Source organism: Grampus griseus, assembly GCF_964374135.1.
Source record: "Grampus griseus genome assembly, chromosome: 1".
Taxonomy (NCBI): Eukaryota; Metazoa; Chordata; class Mammalia; order Artiodactyla; family Delphinidae; genus Grampus; species Grampus griseus.
Genome location: NC_139017.1, coordinates 164,530,573 through 164,557,974, shown reverse-complemented (window position 1 = coordinate 164,557,974; position 27,402 = coordinate 164,530,573). Strand labels below are relative to the sequence as shown.

Sequence of the window (27,402 nt, the reverse complement as noted above, 5' to 3'; positions counted from 1 at the left end):
CTTATCCATAGCCAAGACTTTCTAGAAGCCAGATGCGTAGTCTTGGAACGTGACGCTGATTGGTAGCAAACTTGGGAACCAGGACTCTAGAGCTCCCAGCGCCCGGCCAGAAACTCTTCCACTCGTCACACTTCCTCACTCAGTCCCTCTTGCCTTGTATGAGTGGGAGGTCCCTTTCTGTCTTGCAGTGGAGGATTGGTTCAGTTATTCCAGAGGAGGGGAATTGCCGGAATAAAAGAGGCATTTGAAAGGAGACTAGCATGGGGTTAAGAGCTGCGTCTTGGAGTCCAACAAGTCCAGGTTCAAGGTAAGCCTCTGCCACTTACTAGCTGAGTGACCTTGAGCAGGTAATATCACCTGAGTCTCAACTTCCCCTAAACCTATTGTGCAGAGTAGATAAGATGATGCAGAATAATAGGTGGAACAGTGTCTACCTATGGTAAATTCTTGAGGTATGGTAGCTGCTGTGTATCAAGGAATCAGACTTTGGGATCCCAACAGGATGGATTGGAGACCACTGTAGACCAGAAAAACCCTCCAAATGAACAGCAAACATTGCCTGTCCTTTCGTTTCTGATGTGACTTTACCATTGTCTTCTAAAAATTAACTTTTGAATAGGGTAAGATAACTGATAGCTCATCAAAGCCGATAATGGTCATTCCACCAGAGTCAGCAAATTGGGGCTCCAGGCCCAGATCTGCCAGTGACTTTCAGGGTGACCATGTCTTGTACCACGTTGCAATCCTTTGATGTCTAGCTCCAGGCTGAGCCAAGAGCACAGTTTTTTTTTTTTTTTTTTTTTTTTGGCGTATTACTCCTTTATTAGAAATTATAAATGAGGAATTATTTCAACACCTGAAGACCAAACTACAGCATAAGATTCCATAGGCTCCAGATTTTTGACATTCTGGAAAGAGTGTTCTGTAAAGTATATCCTTTCCGTGGCATGGCAACATCATTCTTTTTGTATTAAGCACTTGTTATGTGCCAGAGACAGTTTTAAGCATTTTTCCTGTGATGTTGCACTCAATCCTCATCATCCTACATGGTGGGTGCTTTTATTAGACACATTTTATAAACAAGGAACAGTGCTAAGCACTGGGATTCCTTGTTGACCCAGAGAGTGGTCCACCAGGCCTGTCCCTGTTTCTCCTGTGCCTCCTTCGTTTAGGAGTTCCGTTTAGGCTGATACTGGGAGGGGTTGGGGGTAGCCACCTGGGCTTGCTCTGTAAGTTCCTCTAACCCCAGGCCCAGGAGGCAGCTGGGAGGGGCCTTCTCTCGCCTCTCCATCTTAAGGCCCTTGATTTATAGAAGCAGAAACTTGAGGTGTGCCTCCCTCTACATGCCCCTGGAGCAGGAAGGTTTCTGTCATCTCTCTTTCCTGTGTGATAGCTCCCTCTCCCTCCCTTTCAGAGCCCAATACCCCACACCCTGGGGCTCAGTGAGATGGGAGACACTGCCCTGGAAGAAGCCCCTGGGAGAGTGCCACCCTCGGCCTGTCTGGGTGTGGCCTGGCTGCTGTTCCCATTCTGTGTCTGAGAATGTAGGCTTGAGCTGCCGGGCAGCAGGAGGGCACTTCCTGTGGTGTGATTTGTGAAGGTCCTTGCCCACCCACCAGTCTGCCACAGTGCCTGCAATTCCACAACTAGAGCATTTTTCTGTTGTGGTAGGGATTGCCCTCTTGCACTATGGTAAAGCTGTGTGGCTTAGTGGAAAATGTGTGGCTTTGGTACTAGACAAGACTGGGTTTAAATCCTGGTTGTGTCATGGACTAGTTGGGTGATTTGGGGGCATTTTCTTATCTCCTCCAAGTCTCGGGTTTCTCCATCTGTGAACTGCAGCAAATGATCCTTACCTCTGAAGTTCTTGTAAGGAGCAGCGCTGATGAGTGGAAAGGGTTCATATATAGTATAGTAAATGGAAGCTGGCATTATTCCTATGTCTCTAACATTAGAGAATCTATGACACTCACCTAGAAAGGGGGGCACCGGGGCACCAGGACACCAGTCTCAGGAGTTCTCTTTTCTCAGCCTGGCTGTCCCCAGCTTCTCCCCTACCAGTATCCTTCACACATTCTTTGCTCTAAAGTGAACATAACCAGAACCTTCCCACCTCTGTGCCCTTGCTCATGATTAAGAGCATGTTCTACACCAGTGATTCACAAAGTGTGGTCCCCAAACTACCAGCATCAGCATTACCAGGGAACTTAGGGGTGGGGCCTGGAAATCTGTGTTTTAACAAGCCTTCCATGTCATTCTGTTGCAGTGGAAGTTTGAGAACGCTATTCTATATTACAGCATCATCCTGCTCAAGCTTGAATCCCCTCTGGGCCACTCACTAACCCACTAACTGGGACCTTGGGCAACTCCCTTAACTTCTCAGAGCTTCAGTTTCCTCATGTATAAAATAGGAAAAATAATAGTACATGCCTCACAGTGTTGTTGTGAGAATTAAATGAGATAATCCATGAAAAGTGCTTAGCTCAGTGCCTAAAACATGGTCAGTGTTCCGTAAAGATTAGACATTATTTTCATCATCATCATCATTAATCTGTATTATGTTCCTATTCCTGGGACACTCACCCTACATATCTGAGTGATATAATCCCCCGTGCTGAGGGTTCCCAACTAAAATGTCTGCCTCCTCCAAAGAGGCTTTCCTGATCTCTTGCCTTTGAGCCTATGTGGCTCATATTTGTCCAAGTGCTCAGTGCAGCGCCCAGGTTCTGCCTGCCTAGGGGTGCCCTGCAGCGTTCCACTCCAGTTCCTGGCATCTGAGCAGCTGCTTGGGCACTCTACAATAAATGGTGATCTGAAATGCCATTTCCCAAGACCAGGTTCTGCCTATGGGCTTCCTTGCTCTGGCTCTTTCTGTCCCTCACCACACTCTCTAAGTTGAAATGATCTCCAGCCTTCTGTGTCTTTCTCTGTCTTGAGGAGAATTTCATCAGAAGAACTCATGCTGAGTTACCTGGAAATTTTATTCTTTGCAGCTTGTCATTGTTATTTCCCATCCTTGTTACACTAATTCCCCTTGAATAAGTATCTACCATGGGAGCATTTTACTGAATCTTCTCTGAAGCCTTGCGAGGTTGGGATTACAGTCTTCATGTTGTAGATGAGGGAACTGAGGCCCCAGGTCTACAGCTTCTACATGGTAACATTTGGTGGTGACCCAAAGCATCTGGCTCCAGAGTTTGGATACATTCTACTGCTCCATCTGCCCAATGATGACAGAAGAAGCAGTTTCAAGTTTTCAAGGCTGGTAACTCTCTGAATTCCTGGGTGTTGCTCTGAGGCTGACCGTTCGCGGAACTTCTGCTGGGACAGCCTAAATTTGACCTTCCTTATTTGCCTTGCAGTTTCAGATCTGTACGGCTGCTAAAGAACGACCCAGTTAACTTCCAGAAATTCCCCTACACTAACGAGGATGAGGCCTGGAAGACCTACCTTGAAAATCCCTTGACGGCGGCCACAAAGGCCATGATGAGAGTCAACGGAGACGATGAGAGCGTTGCAGCCCTGAGCTTCCTCTATGATTACTACATGGTACATTTGCCACCTCTGGGCATGCCCCCCTCTAACTGACTGTGTGTCTTCGCTTTTAGGCCTCATGGCTCACTAGCCCACCATGACCACCCCTAGCCCCTCACCATGTTCTTTCACACCTCTGGGCCTTTGCACATGCTGTTCCCTCTGCCTATACCCTCCCCTTCCCCCTAGCTAAACCGTACTCTCAGCTTTGGGCCTCAGCTTCAATGTCAGCTCATTCCACCGGAGGTGAGGAAGGCTTTCTGGGCTCTCCCATTCTGTGCCTCCTCTGGGCACCCTCAGCAACCACCATCCTTTTCCTTGAAGCTATCCTTAGAAACTTGCTGTTTGTGCATTTGTTCCTCCATCTCCCCCCTGACACTGAGCTCCTGTAGGGCAAGAGTCATGTCATGATCATTACCGAGCCCCTAGCACCCCATACTGCCTGCCACACATTGCTCAATACATATTGATTGAATGGATCAATGCCTTGGCCTTACACACCACAGCAATACCCCCAACCTACCGTCTTCTTTCTGCCCCTGTAACTTAGGTCATTCCAGTTGCCCTGTCATCCCCACCTGCCTATTCTAACCTCACCACCTAGAACATGCCTTTTGCTCTTGAATCCATTCCCTTCTTTCAGGGCCCTTCCCAAGGCCCACCTTCTCTTGGAAGCCATGCTGCCACATCACCTCTCCCTCTCCTGAGTGTCTCACTGTCGTTCATACCCTCGCTGCCATTATATGCATTGTAATACCTCCTGACAGACCATCTTTTATTGTTCTCTAATTGTTTCCTGGGCCTTGGCCTTGACTCTGGGAGACTTTCAGTTCCTGAGAACAGGAATTAGGCCCTCTCATATATGATGAGTGTGCTTAAACCTGTCAATAACCACAAGTACATAACACATGACATCACCCCTCTTCCAGTGCCTGTGCCAGACATTGCTAATGGATTACAAACTGTATTCTCACTGAGGGTATATGAGGACACAAAATCTTTTCCAACCTAGTACTCCAGGCAGCCACTACCCATCTGTCTGAATTGTCATACAGCAAACTTTCTTACTCTTCCTAGGCTGGGTTATTGCTCCAAGAGACTTTCCCAGATACCAGGCTGGGGGACATGAATAGCTAAATGTTGTGATAACTGAATCTGAACTTGAAGATTTAAAGCCACCTTGTAAATAAGCCATCAAATTCACAGGCCCAAGAAGTAGTTTATCTATTCTACTACACAAAGGAAGGTAAACTCTCTGTAAATTCAGAGGCCAAGGGGGGAAGTGGCCTCAGATATGAGAAAGCCCCAAATTATCTCTCTGGCTTTGGTTCTCATCCTGGAGTAGTATGGTTACCCTACCTTACCTTCTCCCCAGCAGACTGATAACATCCTCATAGCATTTGATGGAAAAGAAATTGGAACTGACTGCCTCAGCCTGGGGACATGGTAGGAGCCAGAATTCTAGGTCTGAGCTTAAACTCCAGCCTGGGATATATAGCTTGAGGTTGGGCCATAAAATAAAATCTAGCAGCATCTCTCCTGGGCAAGAGGCCATTCCCAGGGCCAGAGTGGTGGGGACAGGCTCTGAAGGTGACGCTTGCAGTGGTTTATTGCAATATAGTGTTCCGGTGAGATACACCTGGCCCCCTTTTCCCATCCCAGAGCATGTTAGATTCAGAGCAGCACTGTGTATAGTAAAGACATGATCTAATGGTGTGGAAAGAGCACCAAGTTGGGAGTTCGAGACCTGTTCCTACCACAAGCTGGCAATGTGGCTTTGGGCAATATAGTCCTAAAGGTGACCACTTACCATTCCTTACTGAATGCTGGTTACTGTGCCGGGCACTCTTCCTCATGCTCTTCCACGGGGTGAGGCTAAGAACCCAGGCATTGGAGTCATTAGGCTGGGTCGGAGACCTTGTTCTGGCTTTATTGGCCTCAGGGAGAAATGACCTGGATGTTCTAAGATACAACAATATTATGATCATAATCATGAAAGGTAACATTTACATAGTCCTCTCCACGTGTCAGGTGCTGGTCTAAACACTCACAACAGTCCCAGGGGTTGGTATTACTATTATTATTCCTGTTTTACAGATGAGAACAATGAGGTGCAGAAAGGTTAAGGGACGCGCAAGATCACACAGCCAATATGTGGCAGATCTAGGAACTAAACCCAATAAGTCCACACTCCTAATCACTAAGATGACGGAGCCTCTCTTGGCTTCAGTTTCCTCATCCATATAATGGGGATAACATTAGTAGACATCATAGAGTTGTTATAGGGATTAGATTAGAGGACACAGAGAAGGCACATAGCACAGGGTCCAGTGCATAGGAAGTACTCCATTAAAGAACAGTGAACATTATTTTTATTAATAAATCTTCGCAATCCCTTTGAAGTAGAGTTCATAATCCCCCACTTGACATATGAAGAAACTGAATCTCAGAGAAGCACAGTCATTTATCCAGAGTCACACAGCACTTTTAAGTGGTAAAGCTAGAACTTAAGCTAGGCCTGCTTGACTCCAAATTCCATGATTCCTAACTGCTAATCTTGGGGTACTTCTCCCCACTCTGTAACTTGGGGCTCAGACTAAAAGATGGCCTGACAATTCGAAGGACTGGTGGGTTTTCTCCCAGTGACCAAGGTAGCTACCCTGCCCGGCCAAGTCCCCCGCAGGGGGTTGAGGCTCCTAACAGCCAGATCTTACCCAAGAGCTATGCATAAATCCTTGCTTCCTCTCCTCTCAGGGCCCCAAGGAGAAGCGGCTACTATCCTCCAGCACCGGGGGCCGGAACGACCAAGGAAAGAGGTGAGGCTCGCCGGCGCCACCATCTCTGGCCCTTTGCCCTTCCCCACCCCCACCTCTAGGCCCCTTATCCCCTGGGCACAGGAGGTACAGTCCCTAGGGCCCACCGTACTCTTAGGGGCCCACGAAGGCATTGTAATCTATTTTAAAGTCAGAAGAAAACAATGAATATGATCCAACCTGGATTATATTTGTATTTATACCAATGCAATTGTAAAAGGTTTTTAAAATATTTTTATGGAGGAAGGGATCTATGAAGGCAAAAGAGAGTAGGGCCCACAAAATCATAGTGAGACCTTGCTTGAACACACAGACACACACAGACACACACACACACACACACACACACATATCCTAGGTGCCTGTAGGCCATGTGAGCTGGAGTTTACTGAAAACAAACTTCAAAGCCATAGTGGTGGAAAAGCCCTGATGGAAGCTTTTCTGTCCTAGCTCCAAAACCCTCCCTGCAGCCTCAAAGGGAGGGGACACCTATGTTCCCGTATTTCTTTCCCTTGGCTCTCTTGGGCCTCTGCCTGGCATTAGTGCCTCGGGGCACTGATGTTCCTTTTCTTGTAGAAAGCAGCCCAGGCCGTGCTCATGGCCAGATGGGCACTGGAAGGGCCCTGCCCCCTTTCTCCACTTTTCCTTTCCCCCCATTGGGCAGGGCTTCTGATGGGAAACCTTCTGGTCTCCTCTCTGCCTTTGAGAACATCCAAACTGCTAAGGCAGGCATTGCGACTCTGGCAGCTGCCTCAGGGCCCCTCCACTGCTAGAAACTGTAGGCTTTGGTTCAGGAGACTTTTCTCAAAACTAATTTTTTAAAATGTTGTTAGCTTTTCTGATTATAAAATAATACCTACTTGTTATAAAATATTCAAACTCTGTAGAAACGTATAAAGTGAAAAAGGAAGGAAGGAAGGAAGGGGAGGAGGGAGGAATGAACCGGTGGATTACATAATATACTTGTTCATCTGAAGAAAATTGTTTATAGGTGTATGACAGTTTTAGGGAAATTATGAATAGACAAGTAGAAAATTATAAAATGAAAAAACTCGTTAATATCATAATTCCAATAACAACAAAAGTTGTTCTAAGAAAAGTTATAGTAAAATATTTGACCAGCCAGGAAACAATATTTGTATAATTATAATAATTAAACTACCTATTGTTGTAACTACTTTTAAATTTAGTTTACTTTTTAAAAATAAATTTGGTGTAGTAACAAAATAAATATCCAGGGCTTCCCTGGTGGCGCAGTGGTTGAGAGTCCGCCTGCCGACGCATGGCACACGGGTTCGTGCCCCGGTCCGGGAAGATCCCACATGCCGCAGAGCGGCTGGGCCCGTGAGCCATGGCCGCTAAGCCTGCGCATCTGGAGCCTGTGCTCCGCAACGGGAGAGGCCACAACAGTGAGAGGCCCGCGTACCGCAAAAAAAATAAATAAATAAAAATAAATATCCATGCCCGGGCTGGGCATTGGGAAACAGAAGTATGGTGGTGGGAATGGAAGACTGGCACAATTAAATGAGAGCACCCACTGATAATAGAATCATCTTATTATAAGGTCTGTGTGTTCACTCAGTGTCTCTGATTATGTGAATCTCTGGGCCTTATGTGTGAAAATAGTCTATCTGGCTCTTTTGACAACCAAGTGAGGACCATATGTAAAAATTCTTTGGATTCTGTAAAATTAAATGCATTAAAGACACTGTTATTTTTGCTAAAAAATAAATAAAGTAAAAAAGTAAGTTTCTTGTAATCCTACTTCCCTGCCCCCCTTAATAGTTTGGGGTATATCCTTTCAGACCTTTTTCTCAACGTACATTAACTGTACTCACAAATACCCACTCTTGCCCACACCATGGATGACTCAATACGGTTTTTTTAGTGTGGAGACATTTGACTCTGGATAAGAAATAAATAATTAAACTTTCAGTTTTTTAAATTACCAAGTACTGTAATGGATAAAGCAGACATTTGCCCCCTGAACTCTGAGCCTGTACTTGGTTCCATTCTTGACACCCTCCTCCCTGCTTATCCCTGTGACACACTGGCTTGCTGCAGTATCGTGTTTCACACATGTTGGTAAGACCTAACATTACAATGGATTAAAAGAGGTCAGTATGTCAGTGTGATGGTCACCCTCCAATCTAGCCAAGGAACCCCCGCCCCTCAGAGAGAAGAGGTGCACGCACTTATCCCTCCTGTCTCTCCTCAGGTACTACCATGGCATGGAATATGAGATGGACCTCACCCCCCTTGAAAGTCCCACGCACCTCATGAAATTCCTGACAGAGAATGTGTCTGGAGCCCCAGAGTACCCAGATGTGCTCAAGAAGAATAACCTAATGAGCTTGGAGGGGGCTGCACCCACACCGGGCAAGGCAACTCTCCTCACCCCAGGCCCCAGCAAGCTGGAAGCTGGCTCTGTGGACGGCTACCTGCTGCCCACCAGTGATGTGTATGATAATGGCTCCCTCAGCTCCTTGTTTGAGAGCATTCATGGGGTGCCTCCCACACAGCGCTGGCAGCCTGACAGCACCTTCAAAGATGACCCACAGGAGGTGAGGGCCCACCCCCATATCCCTCACAGCCTCCCTGGGTCTAGTCACACGTGTACAGAAGGAGAGAAGACAGTGAGGCGATCAGAGCTTTGGAATCCATGGGAGAAAGAGTCCTTGAGCTGAGGCAGGGCTGCCATGTACTGTTGTCCAGGTTGTACACTATACAACATTCACGGTTGTATGCAGTGGCCCTGGGCTGAGGTCCCAGCAGAACTGAATGTGGTCATTTATTTTCTCTGGATTGTGTTTCTCTGCAGTCGCTGCTCTTCCCAGATATCCTGAAAACATCCCCGGAACCCCCATGTCCAGAGGACTATCCCAGCCCCAAGAGGTAAGTCAGCCTCCCTGGACCCTTGGCCACCTGGGCAGTGGGCTGCAGAAAGACGCTACTGTCCCCAGAACAGGCATTGTCAGTGAATGAAAAGAGGGGAGTGAAGGCACATAAAAGAAGAGAGTCATTTCTACATCCCTTTCCTGGGCTGTGACAAGGACCTCAGAGCTCAGCACCCTGTTAGAAAACCAGGGTTCTGTTGTCCTAGTCGTCCCTATAACTTTGTCACCCCTCAGGGATCTCTGGTTTCCATTATTCATTATTCAGGAGGATTATGGCTCAACAAAGCCATTAAATAGAAACTCTGAAAAAGAGGAAACTGAGGCCCCAGGAAGTAAAGTGATTTACTGAGGTCACATAATAAGGCCATAGCAGAGCCTTGGGCTTCCTGCCTGGAAGTCCAGCCTCACTCTCCTCTCCCTCCTCCCTGCAGTGACTTTGAGTACACCCTGGGCTCCCCTAAAGCCATCCACATCAAATCGGGTGAGTCACCCATGGCCTACCTCAACAAGGGCCAGTTCTACCCTGTCACCCTGCGGACCCCAGCGGGCGGCAAAGACCTTGCCTTGTCCTCCAGCAAAGTCAAGGTACTTGGGCAGTAGGTGCGGGGGTCGGGTCAGCCCTGCCTGCCAGGGACCCCAGGGAGAGGGTGCTGTTGTATGACTGCCCATTGCCACGGAGAGGGGGAAACTAAGCCAAAGGGCTGGGCCACTTGACCCGGGCTGGGGCAAGGGATGAGGCTGCCTGGGCCTCTTCTGAGGCTGGGGTCACAGTGACTGCTGTGTTGCAGAGTGTGGTCATGGTGGTCTTCGACAACGAGAAGGGCCCGGTGGAGCAGCTGCGCTTCTGGAAGCACTGGCATTCCCGGCAGCCCACCGCCAAGCAGCGGGTCATCGATGTGGGTGAGAGCCCGCCCGAGCCCTCCGTCCCAGTCTCCCTTCCTCTGTCTCACAACACACACACACACACACACACACACACACACACACACACACACACGCACCCCACTTAGGCCTTGCTTGCTGTGCCCCTTTTTCCCAGCCCCCTCTGACCTCTGCAGGACTTATTTCTGACTCCAGCCGCCTGCCTGGCCCCTGTCTCCAGGTCGAACGCTGTGAGGTTTGCAGGGATTTGCATCTGTTGGCTGGAAGCAATGACCTCTTTTCTGTGTTGCTTTGGGATAAACAGGACCCTGGGCACCCTAGTAGTGTCAGATAAATACACCCCTGGGATGCTGACCTGCTTGTCCCCATCAGGGGGCTTGGCCAATTGAGACACAAATGCATAAGAGTGCAGGCAGTGGGTGATTTGGAAGGCTTGAAGCACAGTGCAAGGGCAGTTCTGCCTTGGAAGCTGGAACCTTTGGGCTTTGTCAGAGGGAAGGGGATGGGGAAAGGCCTTCTGTGTGTGCCACCTTGTCCCGGGCCCCGAGATGAGTGGGAGGCACAGCCCATCCTCAGATCTTCAGGCTCTGGCTCTATCACCCTCTTCCTGGCTGTGTGACCTGTGTCACCTCCCCTTCCTGGGCCTTGGTTTCTTCAGCTGTCAATTGGGAAAACAGCAGCTGCCCTGCCTGCCTGCAGTGCTGTTTCTGCCTTGGAGCCACGTGTACTAGAGAACATAATACAAATAGGGATGATTCAGTGACTTATCTGAGAGGCCAGGTAGTAAAGTGGTTAGGAGCCTGGGCTCAGGAGACAGACAGAGCCGGACTCCAGTCCTTACTCTACCTTTTATTAGCTGTGTGACCCTGGGCAAGTGACCAAACTTCTCTGAGCTTTATTTTCCTCATGTGTAAGCTGAATATTCATAGCATTGTTGTGAGGATTAACGGAAGGCTTGCCATATTGTAAGTGTTCAATAAATGACAATAGTACTATCATTTATTTAATATGACTAGTTCAATACTAGTAGTACTGGTACTACGACTGTGACTATGGCTATTACTACCACTATTACTGCGATTACTACTACTACTACTACTGCTTTGTCTGGGGGATGTCCTAAATCACAATCCCATGAAAAGTATAAGCTCCACCACAAAACCATGAGGGCCCTGGCCTAGTTGGCAAAGTGAAGGAGTCCCTCTGGAGTTTGGACAGATCTGCTTCTCAGGCTGGACCTCAGTTTTTCCACCTGTAGCCCAGGGCACAATTACTAATTTCCTCCCTGCATTGAAGCATGGTCCTTGGGGAGAGGATACAGGTCCCTGCCAAGAACGAGGCCCACCCCCTACATGACCCCTCCCCATGGGCCCCAGATCCCTTCCCTTCTGACGCTCCTTCTGGTCTCCTGTGGTCTCAGCTGACTGCAAAGAAAACTTCAACCCTGTGCAGCACATCGAGGAGGTGGCGTACAATGCACTGTCCTTCGTGTGGAACGTCAGCGAGGAGGCCAAGGTCAGTGCTGGGGCCATGGCCAGGATGGGGCTAGGCTGCCAGGAAGTCCCCATCCTGGGAAAAGGCCTTACCTGTACCTAGGATTGTGGCAGCTGCTCCGATGAGGGCACCAGTGGAGGAGGCAGGATACATAGTGGTGGAGAAGCCAGAAACGCTAGGCCCACTTCCCAGCTCTGTGACCTTGGACAGATGCCTTAGCTGAAAATTGGGGTGTAACCATAGCACCAACTGATAGGTTGGCGTGAGGATCGGGTGAGATAAGGAAAAGGTAGAGCACAGCCTGGCACATGAGCAGTGGCTGTTGTTAATTAATCCAATCCACCTATTTACCGGATAGGAAAACTAAGCCTTGTGCGTGGCCCCACGGCAAGCTGCCGCTGACGCCGGGTTTCCTGACTTGTGGGCTAGTGCAGGGTGTTGCAGGAGAAGTGCTTTGGAGTCTGGTAGATGAGGGCTTAAACCCATGACCTCACTTCCTGAGCGCATAGGAAGGGAAGAATAATCTGCCTCCTAGAGCTGTGGTGGAGATCCTATGAGATCACACACGTCAAAGAGACAGGCACGATGCCAGGCCCATCGGAGAGGCCTGAGAAATGGAGCCTCTGGTGTTTTTTTTTCACACCAGTGATTAAGCCGTTTAGTGCTCGAGACCAGACTTGAAGTCACCTGTGCTGCAGTGTCCCTCTGTGTCTTGGTTTTCTGTTTGGACAAGTGGCATCATGGAAAGGGCACTAGTCTGCGTGTTGGGGACTCGAGTTGGGTAACCCTGGGCCTGTCCCTTCACCTACCTGGGCCAGACTTACCCCATCAGACCAAGGTTGGGTCTGGCTCTTGGCAAGGGCCTTTCTGGCCTAGAAAAGCTGGGGGACCTAATCCCTGTCTCCCTGGCTTGCCTCATGGGGCGGTCCAGGGTGCCTGGAGAAAATGGAGGTGAAGGGACTCTGAAAACAACAAAGGGAGGCACAAAGGCGAGGGATTATTATTATTCAAACAGACACCAGGGACTGGGGGAGGAGCTGGGGCCTCCAGTTCAGGGAGGGGGGGAATGAGTTTCGTGGGAAGGGAGAGGTGGGTTTCGGTTGGGATTTTCTCACAGCCTCTTAAGCCCCCAGGCTTGGGTCTTTCTCAGGCGTGAGCTGGGTGGGGGCTGCATTAGGGCTGAGCTGGCTGAGGGGGAGGTATGTCTGGCATGCACCTGTGGGCCTGGCCCCCCCAGCCAGGGAAGGAAGGGGGTCTGCTCAGGTACCACACCCCACCCCTACTTGTGCAAGTCAGGGTCATTTCCAAGGGAAATGCCCCAAGGAACAGGGGCCAGCCTGGAGTGGGGTCTGGCCTAGGGTCCCACGGAGGAGTCAGCAGTAGGCAATCACTAGGTGAGCTTGCCAAGTGATGCCCAACTAAGACTGACCCCAGACTGCCATCAGCTGCACATAGGCTTCGGGTTGAGACTCCAACTGTCCCACTTATAACAACAGTTACAAAATATCCAAGCCCCCTCGGTGTTCTGCCAGCCTCACAGCCACAAGAGGTAGGTTTAATTGTCCCCATTTTGCAGATAAAGAAACTGAGGCCCGTGAGATTAAAGGACTTATCCAAAGCCACATGGCTTGAGTGGCAGAGGTCTAAGTGGCCCGATGTCCAGGCTCATTCCACCATGCCGCCCTGCCCAACTCCCTGTGGAAACGTTAACAAGTCACGTCCATGCTCAGAGCCTCCATTTCCTCAGCTGTACAATGGGGGTGCCTGGTTCAGCTATGGCTAGAGCTGGTGGTTGCCGTGCACAGGGGCAGTGTCTCACTCGCTGTGGCCCAGGGCCAGCAGGAAAGCGGTCTTCTGGAGCTGGCGGGGAGGGAGATTTGGCCGTTCTCTACCTCCTTGCTCTGAGTTGCAAAAAAATGGGCTCTGGATTTTAAGCTCCTAAAGGACCCTTAGTCTCCCTCCCAGGGCCTTGATCCTTTGGGCTGCCCTTGGCAATCTAGTGGAAGCTGCATTGTCCACTGATGAAGACCTGAGCCCAAACTCCGGTTCCCTTATACATTCCCTGTGTCGCCTTGGGACAGCTGCCACCCCTCTCTGAGCATCAGTTTCCCCGTCTGTAAAAGAGAGGTGGTGATGTTTGCCTTCCAGGGGCGTTGTGAAGTTAAGGGTGACCGCCGGGCACACAGTAGGCTCCATAATTATACAGGGGGGCCTGGTGACCCGGGTCAGCTGTTTAGTTCCCTCTTCTGTCCTCAGGTGTTTATCGGCATCAACTGTCTCAGCACAGACTTCTCCTCGCAGAAGGGGGTGAAGGGTGTCCCCCTGAACCTGCAGGTCGACACCTACGACTGTGGCTCGGGCACTGAGCGCCTGGTACACCGAGCTGTCTGCCAGATCAAGATCTTTTGTGACAAGGTGGCTGCGGTGGACCCTCTGCTGGGCCCTGGGGGGGAGAAGGGCCAGCCCCTGCTGTGCATCCTCCCCAGCCATTCTGGGCGTGTCTGTCTCTGTTTCTTGCTCTCTGAATGTCTCTCCTGTGTGCTTGTCATTCGTCTGTCTCGGTTTCTCTATGTATGTTTTCCTCTGCTCTCTGCATCTGTCTCTCAGCCCTTCCTCTTTCTGGAGGCCTCTTTCTAGGTCTCTGTAAATAGCTCTTCAGGTTTCTTTTTCTCTGTGTCTGTCTGTCTTTTCCACATTTCTCATTCTTCTTATCTCTCTCCGGGTCCCTTTCTCTTTTCTGTTTCTCTCTCTGTTCCTCTCTCCCCACACCTCTCTGTCTCTCTCAATTTCTTCTTTCTCCGTCTTTCTATTTCTCTGTCTCTCATGGTCTACCTGACCTCAGGGCTGGGCTGCACTGGGCTGGGCCGAGTGCTGGTACCTTCCCATCTCCTGGTCTCACTCTGGGGAGAAAGCAACACCAGAGGGCTGGCCCACATTTAAGAGGCAAAGCAGCCAGCCCCTCCCAAGACCATTGGTGACCACCTTTCCCTTATCCCCCACAGGGAGCGGAAAGGAAGATGCGGGATGATGAGCGGAAGCAGTTCCGGAGGAAGGTCAAGTGCCCCGACTCCAGCAACAGTGGTCAGTGGGGATGGGTCACAACGGGGCAGGGTTGGGGTTAAGGGTATAGGAGACTAGAGGGCAGTGGTCGGAGGCATAAATGGAGGGACTTCACGGCACAATGCCTTCCTTTTCCCATCAGGCATCAAGGGCTCCCTGCTATCCGGCTTCAGGGGCAATGAGACCACCTACCTGCGGCCTGAGGCAGACCTGGAGACCCCGCCAGTGCTGTTCATCCCCAACGTGCACTTCTCTGGCCTGCAGCGACCTGGAGGGGTGAGGGTCTTGGGCTGAGAGAGGGTTGTGGCCCCTGGGTGGGGCTGTCTTAGCACAGACCAGCAGGGAGCAACCTGCTACTCAGCCATTACAGGCCAGTTTAGATGTTGATAGGTCCTGATATCATCAAATTATCTTTACTGAATCCCAGGGAACTAAAAAAATGTATATATGGCCATATAACTTAAGTGACCTTTTCTACTGAAGAGAAGAATGTTAATAAAGAAATGGACCTCATACCCATCGAAATGTTCACTCCTGGAGCACACACAGGGCAGGTTTCTAATATCAGGGTCCCAAGTTAGACTGTAGCCGCATCAAAGCTGGGTGGATAATAATCGTCACAGCAACACCTGTGAGCGCTCACTTTACTCCAGGCGCTGCTCTAAGTGTTTTCCACGCATTATCTCCTTTAGCCCTCACTACCTCCCTGTGTTGCTAATACGATTCTCCCTGGATTCATGGCATGGAAATGGAGGCTTTGAGACCAAAATTACATAGGACGTGGCAGAGCCAGGATTGGGACCCAGGCAACCTGGCTTCAGAAACAGTGCCCGTTACCATGAGTTACACCCCTTCTCAACACAGGGAGCCGTTTACCAAGCACCTTGACCGGCCCGCGGTGCTGGGCCCAGCCTTTTGCTGCATTTCCCCCTCACCTCACCTGGGCAGCCCAGCCCAGCCATCCTTTGAGGTAGAGACTGTTATTCCCATTTTCCAGGCAAGGTCACTCAACAAGTCAGTGGCAGAATCAAGACCCCAGAGCCTGTCTGTGAGTTTGCTTCCATATTAAACAATCTGACTGTTGCCTTCCACTGAGCTCCCACCGTTTAGGTGGGAATGTTTGCAGAAATGGCCCTCGGTGTACGGATGTGTTCAGTGCAGTGACTTCAAACAATAAGATAGATTATGGTGCTGAAAGAGCAGCCAGTCCTGAGGTCAGCACTGGCTCACATTCAAAGCCTCCTCTGTGTCTGCCGCACCCCCTTCGCTGCCCTGAAGTAGTTCTGTGGCCCCCACAGCCCAGGAGGCTGCATTAACCCACTCTCTCTCCCCAACCAGAGGCCTCAAGTAGGGAGATGACCACTTGGGCTCAAAGCTCCCTGTGGGAGGAAGAAGTGGGGCGCCAGTGCTTGTGCCTGTGAGCCTGAGAGAGGGCACCAGGGGTGCGGGAAGGCAGAGAGCCCGGTTCTGAGCCACAGTTCTGCCCCCATGGTGGTCCCCCAGCGACCCTGCCGTCTCGGGGCCTGGGTGTCCTACCTCACGGGGCTGGTGATGGCTGCACCAGGTAGTACAGTGCCAGGCACACGTGAGGGTTCAGAAAGACTGCCTCTTCCCCCTCCACTTCTTTTGCCTCAGCTCCAACTACCTAGTTACGAGCTGCAGGACAGTCTGCAGTTCCAGCCCTTCTGGGCCTGCTGGGGCTCAGATGGGACTCACTGATTCTGCCACCCTTTCCTTAGCACCTCATGTGTTCACTGAGTCCTGACTCATCCAACTGGGGCTTGGTACTTCCTTTCAACTCAAGGTCTCAGCTCACTTGAGGGGACACATCTGAGCAGAATGAGCTAGAAAGCCATTGAAACTGCATTCCCCCGTATCTCCCCACAAAGATTGTTCATCCCAGAAAGCCTCCGCAGCTGAGGGCTACTCTCATCTTCCTGTATGTGATGGAAAATGTCTTTCTCTTCATTGCAGGCAGTGCCCTCAGCAGGACACGGCACCTCCAACAGGTACGGAGAGAAGCAGCCAAGGGCCTCATCTCCCTGCCTGTCCCCCCTTTACTGCTCGTAAGCTCCCAGCCTGCCCTTCCCTTTGCTGTCCCCCAAGCCAGAGGCTGGGCCCGGAGGAAGCAGCCTTGAGACTCTGCCCCCAACCCCCAAGCTAGACTCATGCTCCTTTCTCACTGAAATTGCCTGAGTTTTTATGGGTTTGTTTTATTTGAAAAGTTGGAGAATCTTTGGCGAGACACCTGCTTGTAAAATGGGAAAGAGAAAGCCTCTGAGATGGTGGTACAGATTCGGAGAGTAGGGAGGGGAGCTGTGTGGGAGGACTTAGGGGAATCAACCCCGTGTCCCCTCCCCCCACACCCACCAGACTCCAGGAGGCCAAGGGGGTGGCCAGGGCCCCTTGGCCCTTCAGCCCAGGATGGACCTCCACGTCCTTCCCTCTGTCAGCCACAGTCCCTTCACCTCTTCAAGCCTCAGCTAGAAATCTGTCAAAGGAGGAAAATGGCCTCATGAGAATGAGGCAGATATGAGAAGCGGCATGTAACAGAATCTTTGTAAATGGGAAAGTACTTTATGAAGATCGTGTATTGTTGATATAGGTCTCCTCCTTATAAACAAGAAGTACTTTTCATAAGGTTCTTTCACACCAAATTATGTCACTTATTACCTCACAACAGTCCCAGTGAGTCAGGCAAGCAGGGGTTATTGCTCTACTTTATAGATGAGGAAACTGAGGCTCAGAGGAAGTGAAATGACTTGTCCAAGGTCACACAGCTTTTAGGAAGCAGAGGCAGGCTGGAAGCTAAGTCTGACTCACTCTAAAATCCACAAGCCTCCCTCCTCCCACTGACTCACGTCCAACTTGATTCTTTCAAAAAAGAATAATATTGATGATGAAACAATAGTCCATATTTATGGAGGGCCTGCCATGTGTCACACACTGTTCTAAAAGCAGTGTGCATTATCTCCTTCAACCTCACAACTTTATGCAGCACCCTGCTATAGATGGGGACACTGAGGGGCTGTCACCCTGCTAGTGAGGGGCAGGGCTGGGATTCAAACCCATGCAGTCCAACTCCAGAACCTGCTCCTGTAACTTCTGTCCCACTGCTTTGTGCCCACCCTCATAGGGTCTTCTTCACCTCTGGGGCCCCTCAGACTCTGGGTTCCTCACAGGTCTCTCCCTGCCATCCCCACAGGCTGCCTCTGAAGCGTACCTGCTCACCCTTCACCGAGGAGTTTGAGCCTCTGCCCTCCAAACAGGCCAAGGAAGATGATCTACAGAGAGGTAGCCTCACTCCCACCCCGTCTGTCCTCTGATCCCAGCCCCAGCCCTCCATGAGGCCTCCCCAAAGCCTCAGACTGATTCTGGTCCAGGCAGCCAGGGCAGCGCCCACCCCAGTGGGGAGAGCACGAGGGGCTGCTTTACTCCCTGGAGTTTGGGCCTGGGCCAGGATTTGAGTGAGGGGTGGAGTGGGTAAGGAGGGCATCCAGGGTGCTTGGAGGGACAGCCACGGAGCTGGGGGGCTTCTGCCTCTGACCTTGTTTGAACGTGGGCGTCCTGGGGCAGCTGGTAAGGCAACAGGCTCATGATGTTGGGCAGGTCCTCCCCACTTTCTCTAATGGGGGTAGGAGTGGGGTGGGTTTTCAATACCTGGCTTTCTGTCTTTGACACAGTAAGTCTGTGACTTCATGAGAGAGGGGTGCTCTAGCTGACCATCAGGAAGAAACCAACCAGCAAGCAAGATCAGAAGCTTCCAGCAGCCTGGAACTGAGCCTTGCACCCCACTTGGTGTTCTATCAGTACTGCCCACAACAACTCTGTGAAATAGTGGGTGGAGCTGTCTCCATTTTCCATCTGGAAAATATGAGGCTCAGTGATATTAAAAGAACTTCTTCAGGGTCACAGAGCTGGCAGGTGGCAGAGCAGGGATTCAAACCCACCAAAATCAGCAAAGTCTGAGCAAGTGTGTGGGACCCGCAGAGCCAGGTGGGGTGTTTCCCAGCTGGGTACACACCCTCAGCAAGGATTTGCTCTTTTTGCAGAAATCAATCGTAGGTTACAAATAATATTTTTTAAGATTCTCCCACCCCCAGATGTTCCCTTACACCACTAAAAGCCACCCCTTTGCTTCTCAGTGCTGTTGTACGTGCGGAGAGAGACTGAGGAGGTGTTTGATGCCCTCATGTTGAAGACCCCGGACCTGAAGGGCCTGAGGAGTGCGGTAAGAGGCCTTGTGGACCCTGGCCGTGGCCCTCTCTGCACTCCCATCTCCCCCGACTCTTCGCCATATAGTTCCGATTTCCCACAGGAAGACTCTGGGAAGGAATATGCTGGAACGCTGGCTTTCTGGTGGCCCATCCGTCCCACCCATCTGAGGGCGCCTGTGGGGCCCGGCTGGTGGAGGTGTGCCTCTGAGATGTTATCTCCCAGCCAGAACCCGGGCTCCACCCTGGGAGTCGCACACACCATAAATCCTCCTTAATCTGATGGCTGCTGTCTGACAGGACAGAGCTTTTTGTTGGCTTTGCAAACCTGTTTCTATTTTAATGGGAATGAAACCCCAAAAGGCCAGGCCCCAGAGATACCCTTTTTTCTTTCCCAGAGGGCCTCATTCCTCCAGCTTGTGATTGAACGGGGGGCGCTGGCTGGGGCGGCTGAAGGTGGTGTCTGGGCAAGGAGACCTTCCCCAACCCCCCAAACCGCCAGAGAGCAGGTGAAACAGCCCCGAACAAAATCCACAGCAGCTTTGTGGTTCAGCTAAAAACTGAGCAAACACAGCCTCCGCCAGGGCCAGCTGTGTTTCAAGGTCGAACCACACAGAAGAGCCAGCTGGTTCTAAGATGTCAGGTTGGGGAAGGGAAAATGAATCAAGTGATAACATAGCTATCTTTTATTGAAGCCCCACTACGTGTCAGGCATCTTGTCAGGCGTGCTGCATTCGCTAGCTCACCATATTCTCTTAACAGCCCTGAAAAGTGGGTGCTATTAGGTCAGGTGACTTGCCAAGGTAACTAGAAGTGACAGAGCTGAGGTTCCAGCCCAAGCTCTCTCCACTCGGCTGTGTTATCCTGTTCTCTTCACATAGCATCAGCCCTGCTTGGCACCAGCCCCAGGAAGTTGGGCTCGCAAAAGGCCATTAATGTCACTAGAATATAGACTCAGAATCTTTGGGTTGGACAGTACCTTAAAGGGTCAGCTCCCACCTGGTGCCCCAGCTCTCTCCTCAGTGACTCTTCCAAGCGGGTGCCCACTCTTGACTTGCATACTTCAGGGGTGGAGAGCTCATCGCTTGGGGACAGCCATACAATGCAGTTGTCTTGGTACAACATATAGTTAGAAAGCTCCTAAGTTCTTGCTTAGACTGACTTGAGATCTTCCTGATAGCCTCTAGCCACATTGCCTGCCATTAAGATAAGTAGTCTAAGAACTTTTCTTGCCTGGAGAGATCTCTGTCAAGGCAGAGACCAGTTGAGGAGCTGAATCGGCTCCTCTTCCTGAAAGGCCCAGAGAGGACAACCTCAGCCTGAAGCTTGTTGCTTGCCGCTCCCTGCAGCTCCAAGGCAGCCAGCAGTACTAACCAGCGGCATTTGACCGAGCTTTCCCCAGGGATGGCGCTGGGCCGGGCCCTTGACGTAAGCGTCTCAATTCCTGTGCAGAACCACCTGTGTGTACATCCCATCGTGGCGCCCATTTTACACATGAGGAAACTGAGGCTCCATGAAGTAAGGTGACTTGTTCAGAGTTCTGCAACCCCAGGTGGTGGAACTGGAACCAGACCAGTTCTGTCCGCCCCACAGGAGACTTCAGGAGGTCTGGGGAGAAATGGGCTGACTCTGTGTGAGCTCAGCCAGGTTGCTGAGGCCTCTGAGCTGCAATTTCCTCACTTGTAGACTAAGCTCCAATGTTCTGGGATGTGATGGGGGCAGGAAATCTGGGTTCTAGGCTAGGCCTTGGGTGCATACCTTATCTTCTTCGAGTTCAGCACCCTCACCCATCAGATGGGGTAAATAATTCCTGCTAGAAAGGGAAAGTGTTTGGGTTATCCACCCCTCCCCCCACAGCAGGACAGGAGCATCCCTGTCGCACCACTTCTGAAGTAATAATGACCATTTATTTGAGTACTGACATTTATTTAGTACATGCCAGGAACTGTCCTAAGTGTTTTACATAGACCAATTCATTTAATTCTGTCAACAACCCTATGAGCTAGGCACCATTTCCATCTCCACGAGTGGTTTGCACAGCTGGTCAGCTAGCTGGTGAGTGGGGAGCTCCCAGCACTGGAAAAATCCAAATGTCTGATGATAGGCAAGGATTGAGGGAAATGGCAGATGACCTTTGGAATAGTTTACAACCACCAAACATGCTGTTGGTCAAGAGTTTGTCGTGATATGGGAAGGCTTATAACATACAATGATAAGTAAAACTATCTACGCGGAATATAAAAATACCCGTGTACATGGCCAAAAGACAGGAAGGAATACACTCAGATGTTATTAGTGTTTATCTCTGGGATACAGGATTATGGATGAGTTATAATTTTCTTCACTGTATTTTTCTACAATATGGGTATATATTTTATAATCAGGAAATTAAAAGTCATGACAGAAAAGACTGGTATAAACCCAGTTTTGGCCGCAGATGGTGAATCTCCTGTCATTCTCTTCCAGATCTCTGAGAAGTATGGGTTCCCTGAGGAGAACATTTACAAAGTCTACAAGAAATGCAAGCGGGGGTAAGTGCCCAGCACAGCTCTCCCTCCTCACACCCCCACCCTGCCCCTTTCCCTCTAAAACGTTGGCTCAGGGAGCTCCCAGAAGGTTCGCCCTGCCTGGCAGAGGCCTGCTGCTCGGAGCTGAGCTGTGTTTGTACTTGGCTTTGTGGAGAGGTAGAGGCGATGTGGAGTTGGGGTGGAGAGTGCCCTATCAGGCCAAGGCCACCTGCAGAGACCAGACACTGATCACTGTTGGGAAGGAAAGGAGTGGGAGCCAGATGCAAGGGTCTTTATACGCCACCTACTCAGGGGGAGAGGGAAGCACAGGGCCACATGTCAGGAATAACCAAGGTAACCAAGTCATTTGACTATAATGGTAATGATGAGGGTGACGACTATCTTCACTTAACCACCTACTACGTGCCACATACTAGGCTAAGCTTATCTCATTATCTCATTTAACCCTCATGGGTTAAACCCTCATTTAACCCATACCGTGAGGTAGATACCATTACACACATTTTACAGATAGGGAAGTTGAGGCTCAGAGGTGATAAGCAATGATCAGAGGGGCAGGAGCAGTGGAGGAAAGACACAGAAGCAGAAGGGCCCAGCAAAGTTGCTACCGGCTGATCAGAGGGTCCGAGAAAGAAATGGCTGGCGATGAGTCTGGGAAAGGAACTGTGATTGGATGTCATTTTTTTTTTTTAATTTATTTTTGGCTGTGTTAGGTCTTCATTCCTGTGCAAGGGCTTTCTCTAGTTGCGGTGGGAGGGGGCCACTCTTCATTGCGGTGTGCGGGCCTCTCACTATCGCGGCCTCCCTTGTTGCGGAGCACAGGCTCCAGATGCGCAGGCTCAGTAGTTGTGGCTCATGGGCCCAGTTGCTCTGCGGCATGTGGGATCCTCCCAGACCAGGGCTCGAACCCGTGTCCCCTGCATTAGCAGGCAGACTCTCAACCACTGCGCCACCAGGGAACCAGGGAAGCCCCCTGGATGTCATTTTGAGGGAGCCCAGCCAGGGATGCTCCACAGGCCTCCTCCATCTTCAAGTCTGGATGAGGCAGGAGGGAGTAAAGCTTTACCTTCCAGGGGGCCGGGCAGTGACTGCCACCTGCCACGGGCTCCAGAGGATTAGTGCTAAGGACCACAGTAGCCTTTGCTCTCTGCCCAGGAGATCTCTCCTTGGCAGGGGTGGCATGGGGGGGTGGAGTTGGAGGGCCACGTGCTGACGGCCCTCCCAGGCTTCCACCCCCCGTCAGAGCCAGTGAGCCGGGCCTCTGCAGCCCTTGCTGCCTAGGTCGCTTCACCAGCCCAGCATGGGGGCCCCCGTGCAGTGAGGAATCGTGACTGCCATTACCTGCCTAGAGGACCCTGGACTAGGGCCCTGGGAAACACGCCCAGCCCCTCCCCGCCCCCGAACAGCTCGGACTGACCCTCCAGCTCCGGACAGCCTGAGACTAAGTCCCGCGGCTCTTCCTGGAAGGTGCTCAGGCTTTGCCCTGGGGCTACTGTCTGTAGCTCTTCTTTCAGGGGACTGCACAATGAGGCATGTTTTGTACTCAAGCTGAGGGCCATCCAGTCAGGCCCAGGGGCCACCTCCTTCCTCACAGACAGGCCTCCTTCCCTCCCCTTTTTGGCTCCCACCCAGCCTCCCATAGAAGGGCCGGCGGTGGGGGGAAGGTGTGCAGCCCTGCAGCCCCTGGGAAAGGATCGTTTGGTTTTGGTTGTATGAATGTCTAGGGTTCTTTGTGTATTTTTTTCCTTCCAAGTTTCGGTTTCAAACTGGGAACTGGAGCTCACATGCTCTGTGGAGCAGAATCCACCTCATAGCAGAGGGCAGGCTCTGCTTTGCCCAGACAAGCCCAGCCCCACTTCCCCTTTGGTGCCAGTATCCACACCCCCTGGCTGCCACCCCACCTGCCACTGCCGTCCTCTCTTCCAGTTCCCACCTCAGGCTGCGCTGAGGGGCTGGGAAATGCCTTGTGTGTGATTGCGTACAAAGAAGCCCCATAGCCCCACTGGCGGAGCTGCAAGTCTTTCCCTTAAGCCCCAGCCAGATATTTCAACTATAATTATAATAACTTCCATTTGTGGAGCACTTCCTACATGCCAAGCACTGGGTTAAGGAACTCCCAAGCATCATCTCGTTGACCATTTGAATTTGGTATGATTATTTCTACAGATGAGGAAACTGGGGTTCGGGATAGTCCCAGGGTTACAAAGTTAGTAATGGCAGGAGCAAGCATGGCCTGTCTAAAGCCCATGCACGCACCCACTGTTTTATCTTGCCTCCTGCTTGTTCCCTTAACCGCTAAGCAATGTGCAAATAAAGGCTGTGGCCAGGCCAGCAGATTTATATTTGCCCAGCTCTATAGCCCAGGGCATCACCCAGCGGCCCTTCAGAAGCACCCACACCCCATACACACCCCAGCTATGAAACCTCAGGCCTAGGATTGTCTGCGATGCCTAAATGAGAAGAATCCCCCAAAAAACCTGTTGGGAGAGCAGAGGCAGGCTCATCTGCTGCTTCCCTCATCTGAGGAACAGGAAACTGTAATCACTGGCTTCGTTTATTTTCACAGAACCCTCCAGAAAGTCCTCTGGACAAAGGTAGATACAATCAGCTTTACAAGCACCACTGAGTGTGCTTGAAAGATTAACAAATACATTGTTTTTGCTGGCGGCTGGCCAGGGGTTCTGTGCGAACTAGGACAGAAGACAGCCAGAAGCTGGCAAGTGACAGGAGGCCCCCATTCTGGGACAGCGGCTCCTGACAAGCCCCTGCCTCTAGGGCCCGGTTGTCATTGACCTCTGAGAGGAAAGGGTCTGTGGGCCTGTGTGGGATCCCCTGTGCGTGGGCGTGCGCTCTGGGCCTTCTGGGAGGCCCTGCCTGAGAGTAGGCCTTCAAGTTAGTGCACGTAGGGCACTCAGTAAATGCCACTGTAGGAGACGAACAAAAGCACCATCACCGACAAAGCGCCCACCCCTCTGCCCCAGCCCTGGTCTCCTCTGGTCTGTTCCCAGCCGGCAGCTCCCAGACAAAGATCCCTCTGTGAAATGAAGGCACTGCACACAGGACGCAGGGAAGCAGGATCTTATAATTAGATGCTGGCAGTCAGCACCCAGGCCTCGGAGCCTGAGCCCAGACCTCCTTCCGGAAAGCAGCGGCTGCTTGGTGCCACTGCAGAGACGACTGGACATGGGCCGCAGGCCTCAGCCTACTGCTGTCTCCATCACACCTCCTGGTCTGGGGGATGCGGGGTGGGGGGACAAAGCCACTGCCTCTCCTGGGGTCCCCGGGGAAAGCAGATGGCTGGCTACCTGCCAGGAGTAGTAGTCTGGGATTCTCACCGCCCTCCCTCCCGTCCCACTTAAATAATCTTGCCTTATCTTGAACTCTCCCCCAGCCCTGGATTTTCCCTTCCTTTTATATGCCACTTCCTAACTTATAATTACAGGGTTTTGGGTTTTGTTGTTGTCTTTCTAAAAAAATGATGCAGTGGAAAGAGACAAAAGTCCAGATTCAAATTCCAGTTCTGCCATCTCTTAACTGTGTGATCCCAGGCAAATGACTTTGCTCAGCTGCCCCGTCTGTGAACTGGTCTAATACGGTTATAAGGATCCATTCTCCCGACCCCTAGTAGATTCAAAACTCCTGGAGGGCGGGACCTAGGATCTCTATGTGGCCCTTGTTTTTGTTTGGAGCAAGGTCTTGAACATGGAAAGACCTCAGCAGATGCTGGTGAAGTGGATGGAGGGGTGGATGGAGGAAAACACCTGCCCCATTACAAAGAGGAAGCTGCTGTGCTCAGGTCAGGTCACAGCCCGGTGGGTCCTTCACTGGGGAGGCAGCTCCTAGAGGGCTGCCCTTGGCTACACTGCAGCTTTGACCCTCTGCAGAGGGCCACACCCACAGAGGCTCTGTCCCTCTCAGGTTGGCCAAGGTCCTTGCCTGAAGACTGTGGGGGGAGAGAGCCAAGCCCCTCAAGTCCACGATGCCATCCCTGAGATTTCAGCTTCCTGGGGTGAAACCGAGGCGGCCTTGCGTGGCACCTGCTTGTGGGTCAGGCGGGCACATCTGAGTGCCACATCGCAGCCTCCTGCTGAACCCAAACCTCACGGGTCCACCCGCCATGCCTCCTGCACTTGAACTCACTCCGTGTCCGAGTGCTCAGTCTGGCCTGGTGACTAAGGCGCCCTGTGCTGGTTGTGTCCACGCTCGTGTGTGTGAGGAGAGGCAATCTGGTGCAGTAGGTGGGCGTGGCTGCCAGCAGGCCTGGGTTTGAGTTGGGCTCGGCCCTGGGAATTGTGTCCTTCCCTGTAAAGTGGGACAGTGAGTGCCCACCTTGTGGGTTGTTATGAGGGTCAGAGAGAAAGTCCAAGAGGTGCCTGAAGTGCTGGGGGCGCCCGATAGGTAGAGCCATTACTGTCCCCCTTTACTCAGAGGCCCTGTAAACAAGGGGCCCAGCCCATTCTACACACACCTTCTCTTCTCTTCCAGAATCTTGGTCAACATGGACAACAACATCATTCAGCATTACAGCAACCACGTCGCCTTCCTGCTGGACATGGGGGAGCTTGACGGCAAGATTCAGATCATCCTTAAGGAGCTGTGAGCCCTGGGCACCCACAGCCTCAGACCTCTTGAAGTGGACCCCAGGCGAGGAGCCAGCTGGGAAGTGGCCCCGCGCCACACACAACCTCTCCGCATGCCTCAGTGCTGTTACTTGAATGCCTTCCCTGAGGGAAGAGGCCCTCAAGTCACAGACCCACAGACGTCAAGGCCAGGAAGGGACCTGGGAGGTGTCCTGATCCGAACCCTCATCTCGTGCTTGAATCTATTCTCTGAACTTCCGGCCAGGGCCTGCCCAGCCAGAGACAGTGTCATGTTGGTTAACAAGCCCAGCAGGCTGTTTCCTCCTCGGAAGACCTTCTCTACAGCCCCTCTCCTGCGGGCTGCCGTTCGGATGGGGGAGGTGGGCCCTGTCTCCCCAAGCTGACTTCACTCTTCCCGTTCTTGACTCTTCCATCAACTTCAGACCAATGAGTCCTCACCCTTTGGTCAGTTGTTAACTTGAAAACACTTGATTTCTAGTGCAAATGACTTTTGAAAGACACTGTAGCGGATATACTCTCCTCATAGATGTACTTCCTCAACACCAGACAGCAGTCAGAGCCGGCCGACTGGAGCGAAGTGGCCTCGGTGTAAAACGACCGCCATGCCTGCTCACTACTGTATACATTTCTTATTTACAATTTTCATTTATGTTTTATATATATATAAGTATATATTGTATATATATGCAACATTTTATATTTTTCATGGATATGTTTTTATCATTTCAAAAAATGTGTATTTCACATTTCTTGGATTTTTTTTTAGCTGTTGTTCAGTTATGCATTTTGTATACTCGTATGGTATTTAGTAATAAAATTCTACGTATGTATTACTTCAAATGCTACACTAGTTCCTTTTGTGAAAGTCTTCCAGAAGGAGAGGGTGAAAGTAAACAAGGCCTCTCTCCTTCTCTATCCTGTAAGTGGTTTGCCTCGAACTTGAAGGGTGCTGGTAAGTGCTGGGCCCTGGTGAAGCAGAGGTGCCGCCATGGAAGGCGGCCGAGTCCTGACGCCCGGCCTGTCCTGTGCGGCCCGTCCTGTGCGGCCCGTCCTGTGTGGCCCGTCCTGTGTGGCCCGTCCTGTGCGGCCCATCCTGTGTGGCCCATCCTGTGTGGCCCGTCCTGTGTGGCCCGTCCTGTGCGGCCCATCCTGTGTGGCCCGTCCTGTGCGGCCTGTCCTGTGTGGCCTGTCCTGTGCAGGCTGTCCTGTGTGGCCTGTCCTGTGTGGCCTGTCCTGCGTGGTCCCACAGGCTGAACGTTATGACGTCGGGATCACTGACTCTGGAGGGGAAGAAGTCCCAGGATGCCCTTGCCAAGGACCTCACAGCTGGGGCAGTGGGCAGAACCCAGGGCCGGGAGCCGTGTGACCACACTCTCCTG

The 27,402-nt window shown here is 51.4% G+C and overlaps 2 protein-coding genes across 3 annotated transcripts in view; both read left to right on the top strand.

The window, feature by feature from the left end:
- Positions 1-27,402, top strand: part of LOC309832950 (large ribosomal subunit protein uL5-like) — a 480,093-nt gene that overhangs the window by 258,683 nt on the left and 194,008 nt on the right. The window lies entirely within an intron of this gene.
- GRHL3 (grainyhead like transcription factor 3) lies at positions 3,469-26,022 on the top strand (the record flags this gene model as incomplete). Of its 2 annotated transcripts, none has more annotated exons than XM_082673842.1 (15): positions 3,469-3,549; positions 6,289-6,350; positions 8,566-8,911; positions 9,169-9,242; positions 9,676-9,829; positions 10,033-10,144; positions 11,547-11,641; positions 13,877-14,035; positions 14,623-14,698; positions 14,823-14,956; positions 16,655-16,689; positions 17,886-17,974; positions 18,826-18,911; positions 21,361-21,425; positions 25,908-26,022. In XM_082673842.1, the coding sequence occupies exons 1-15, from the start codon at positions 3,484-3,486 to the stop codon at positions 26,020-26,022; spliced, it is 1,668 nt and encodes a 555-aa protein (XP_082529968.1). In that variant the 5' UTR covers positions 3,469-3,483. The 2 variants fall into 2 exon arrangements, with proteins under 2 accessions (XP_082529968.1, XP_082529967.1); XM_082673841.1 differs by having other exon boundaries at positions 14,623-14,701.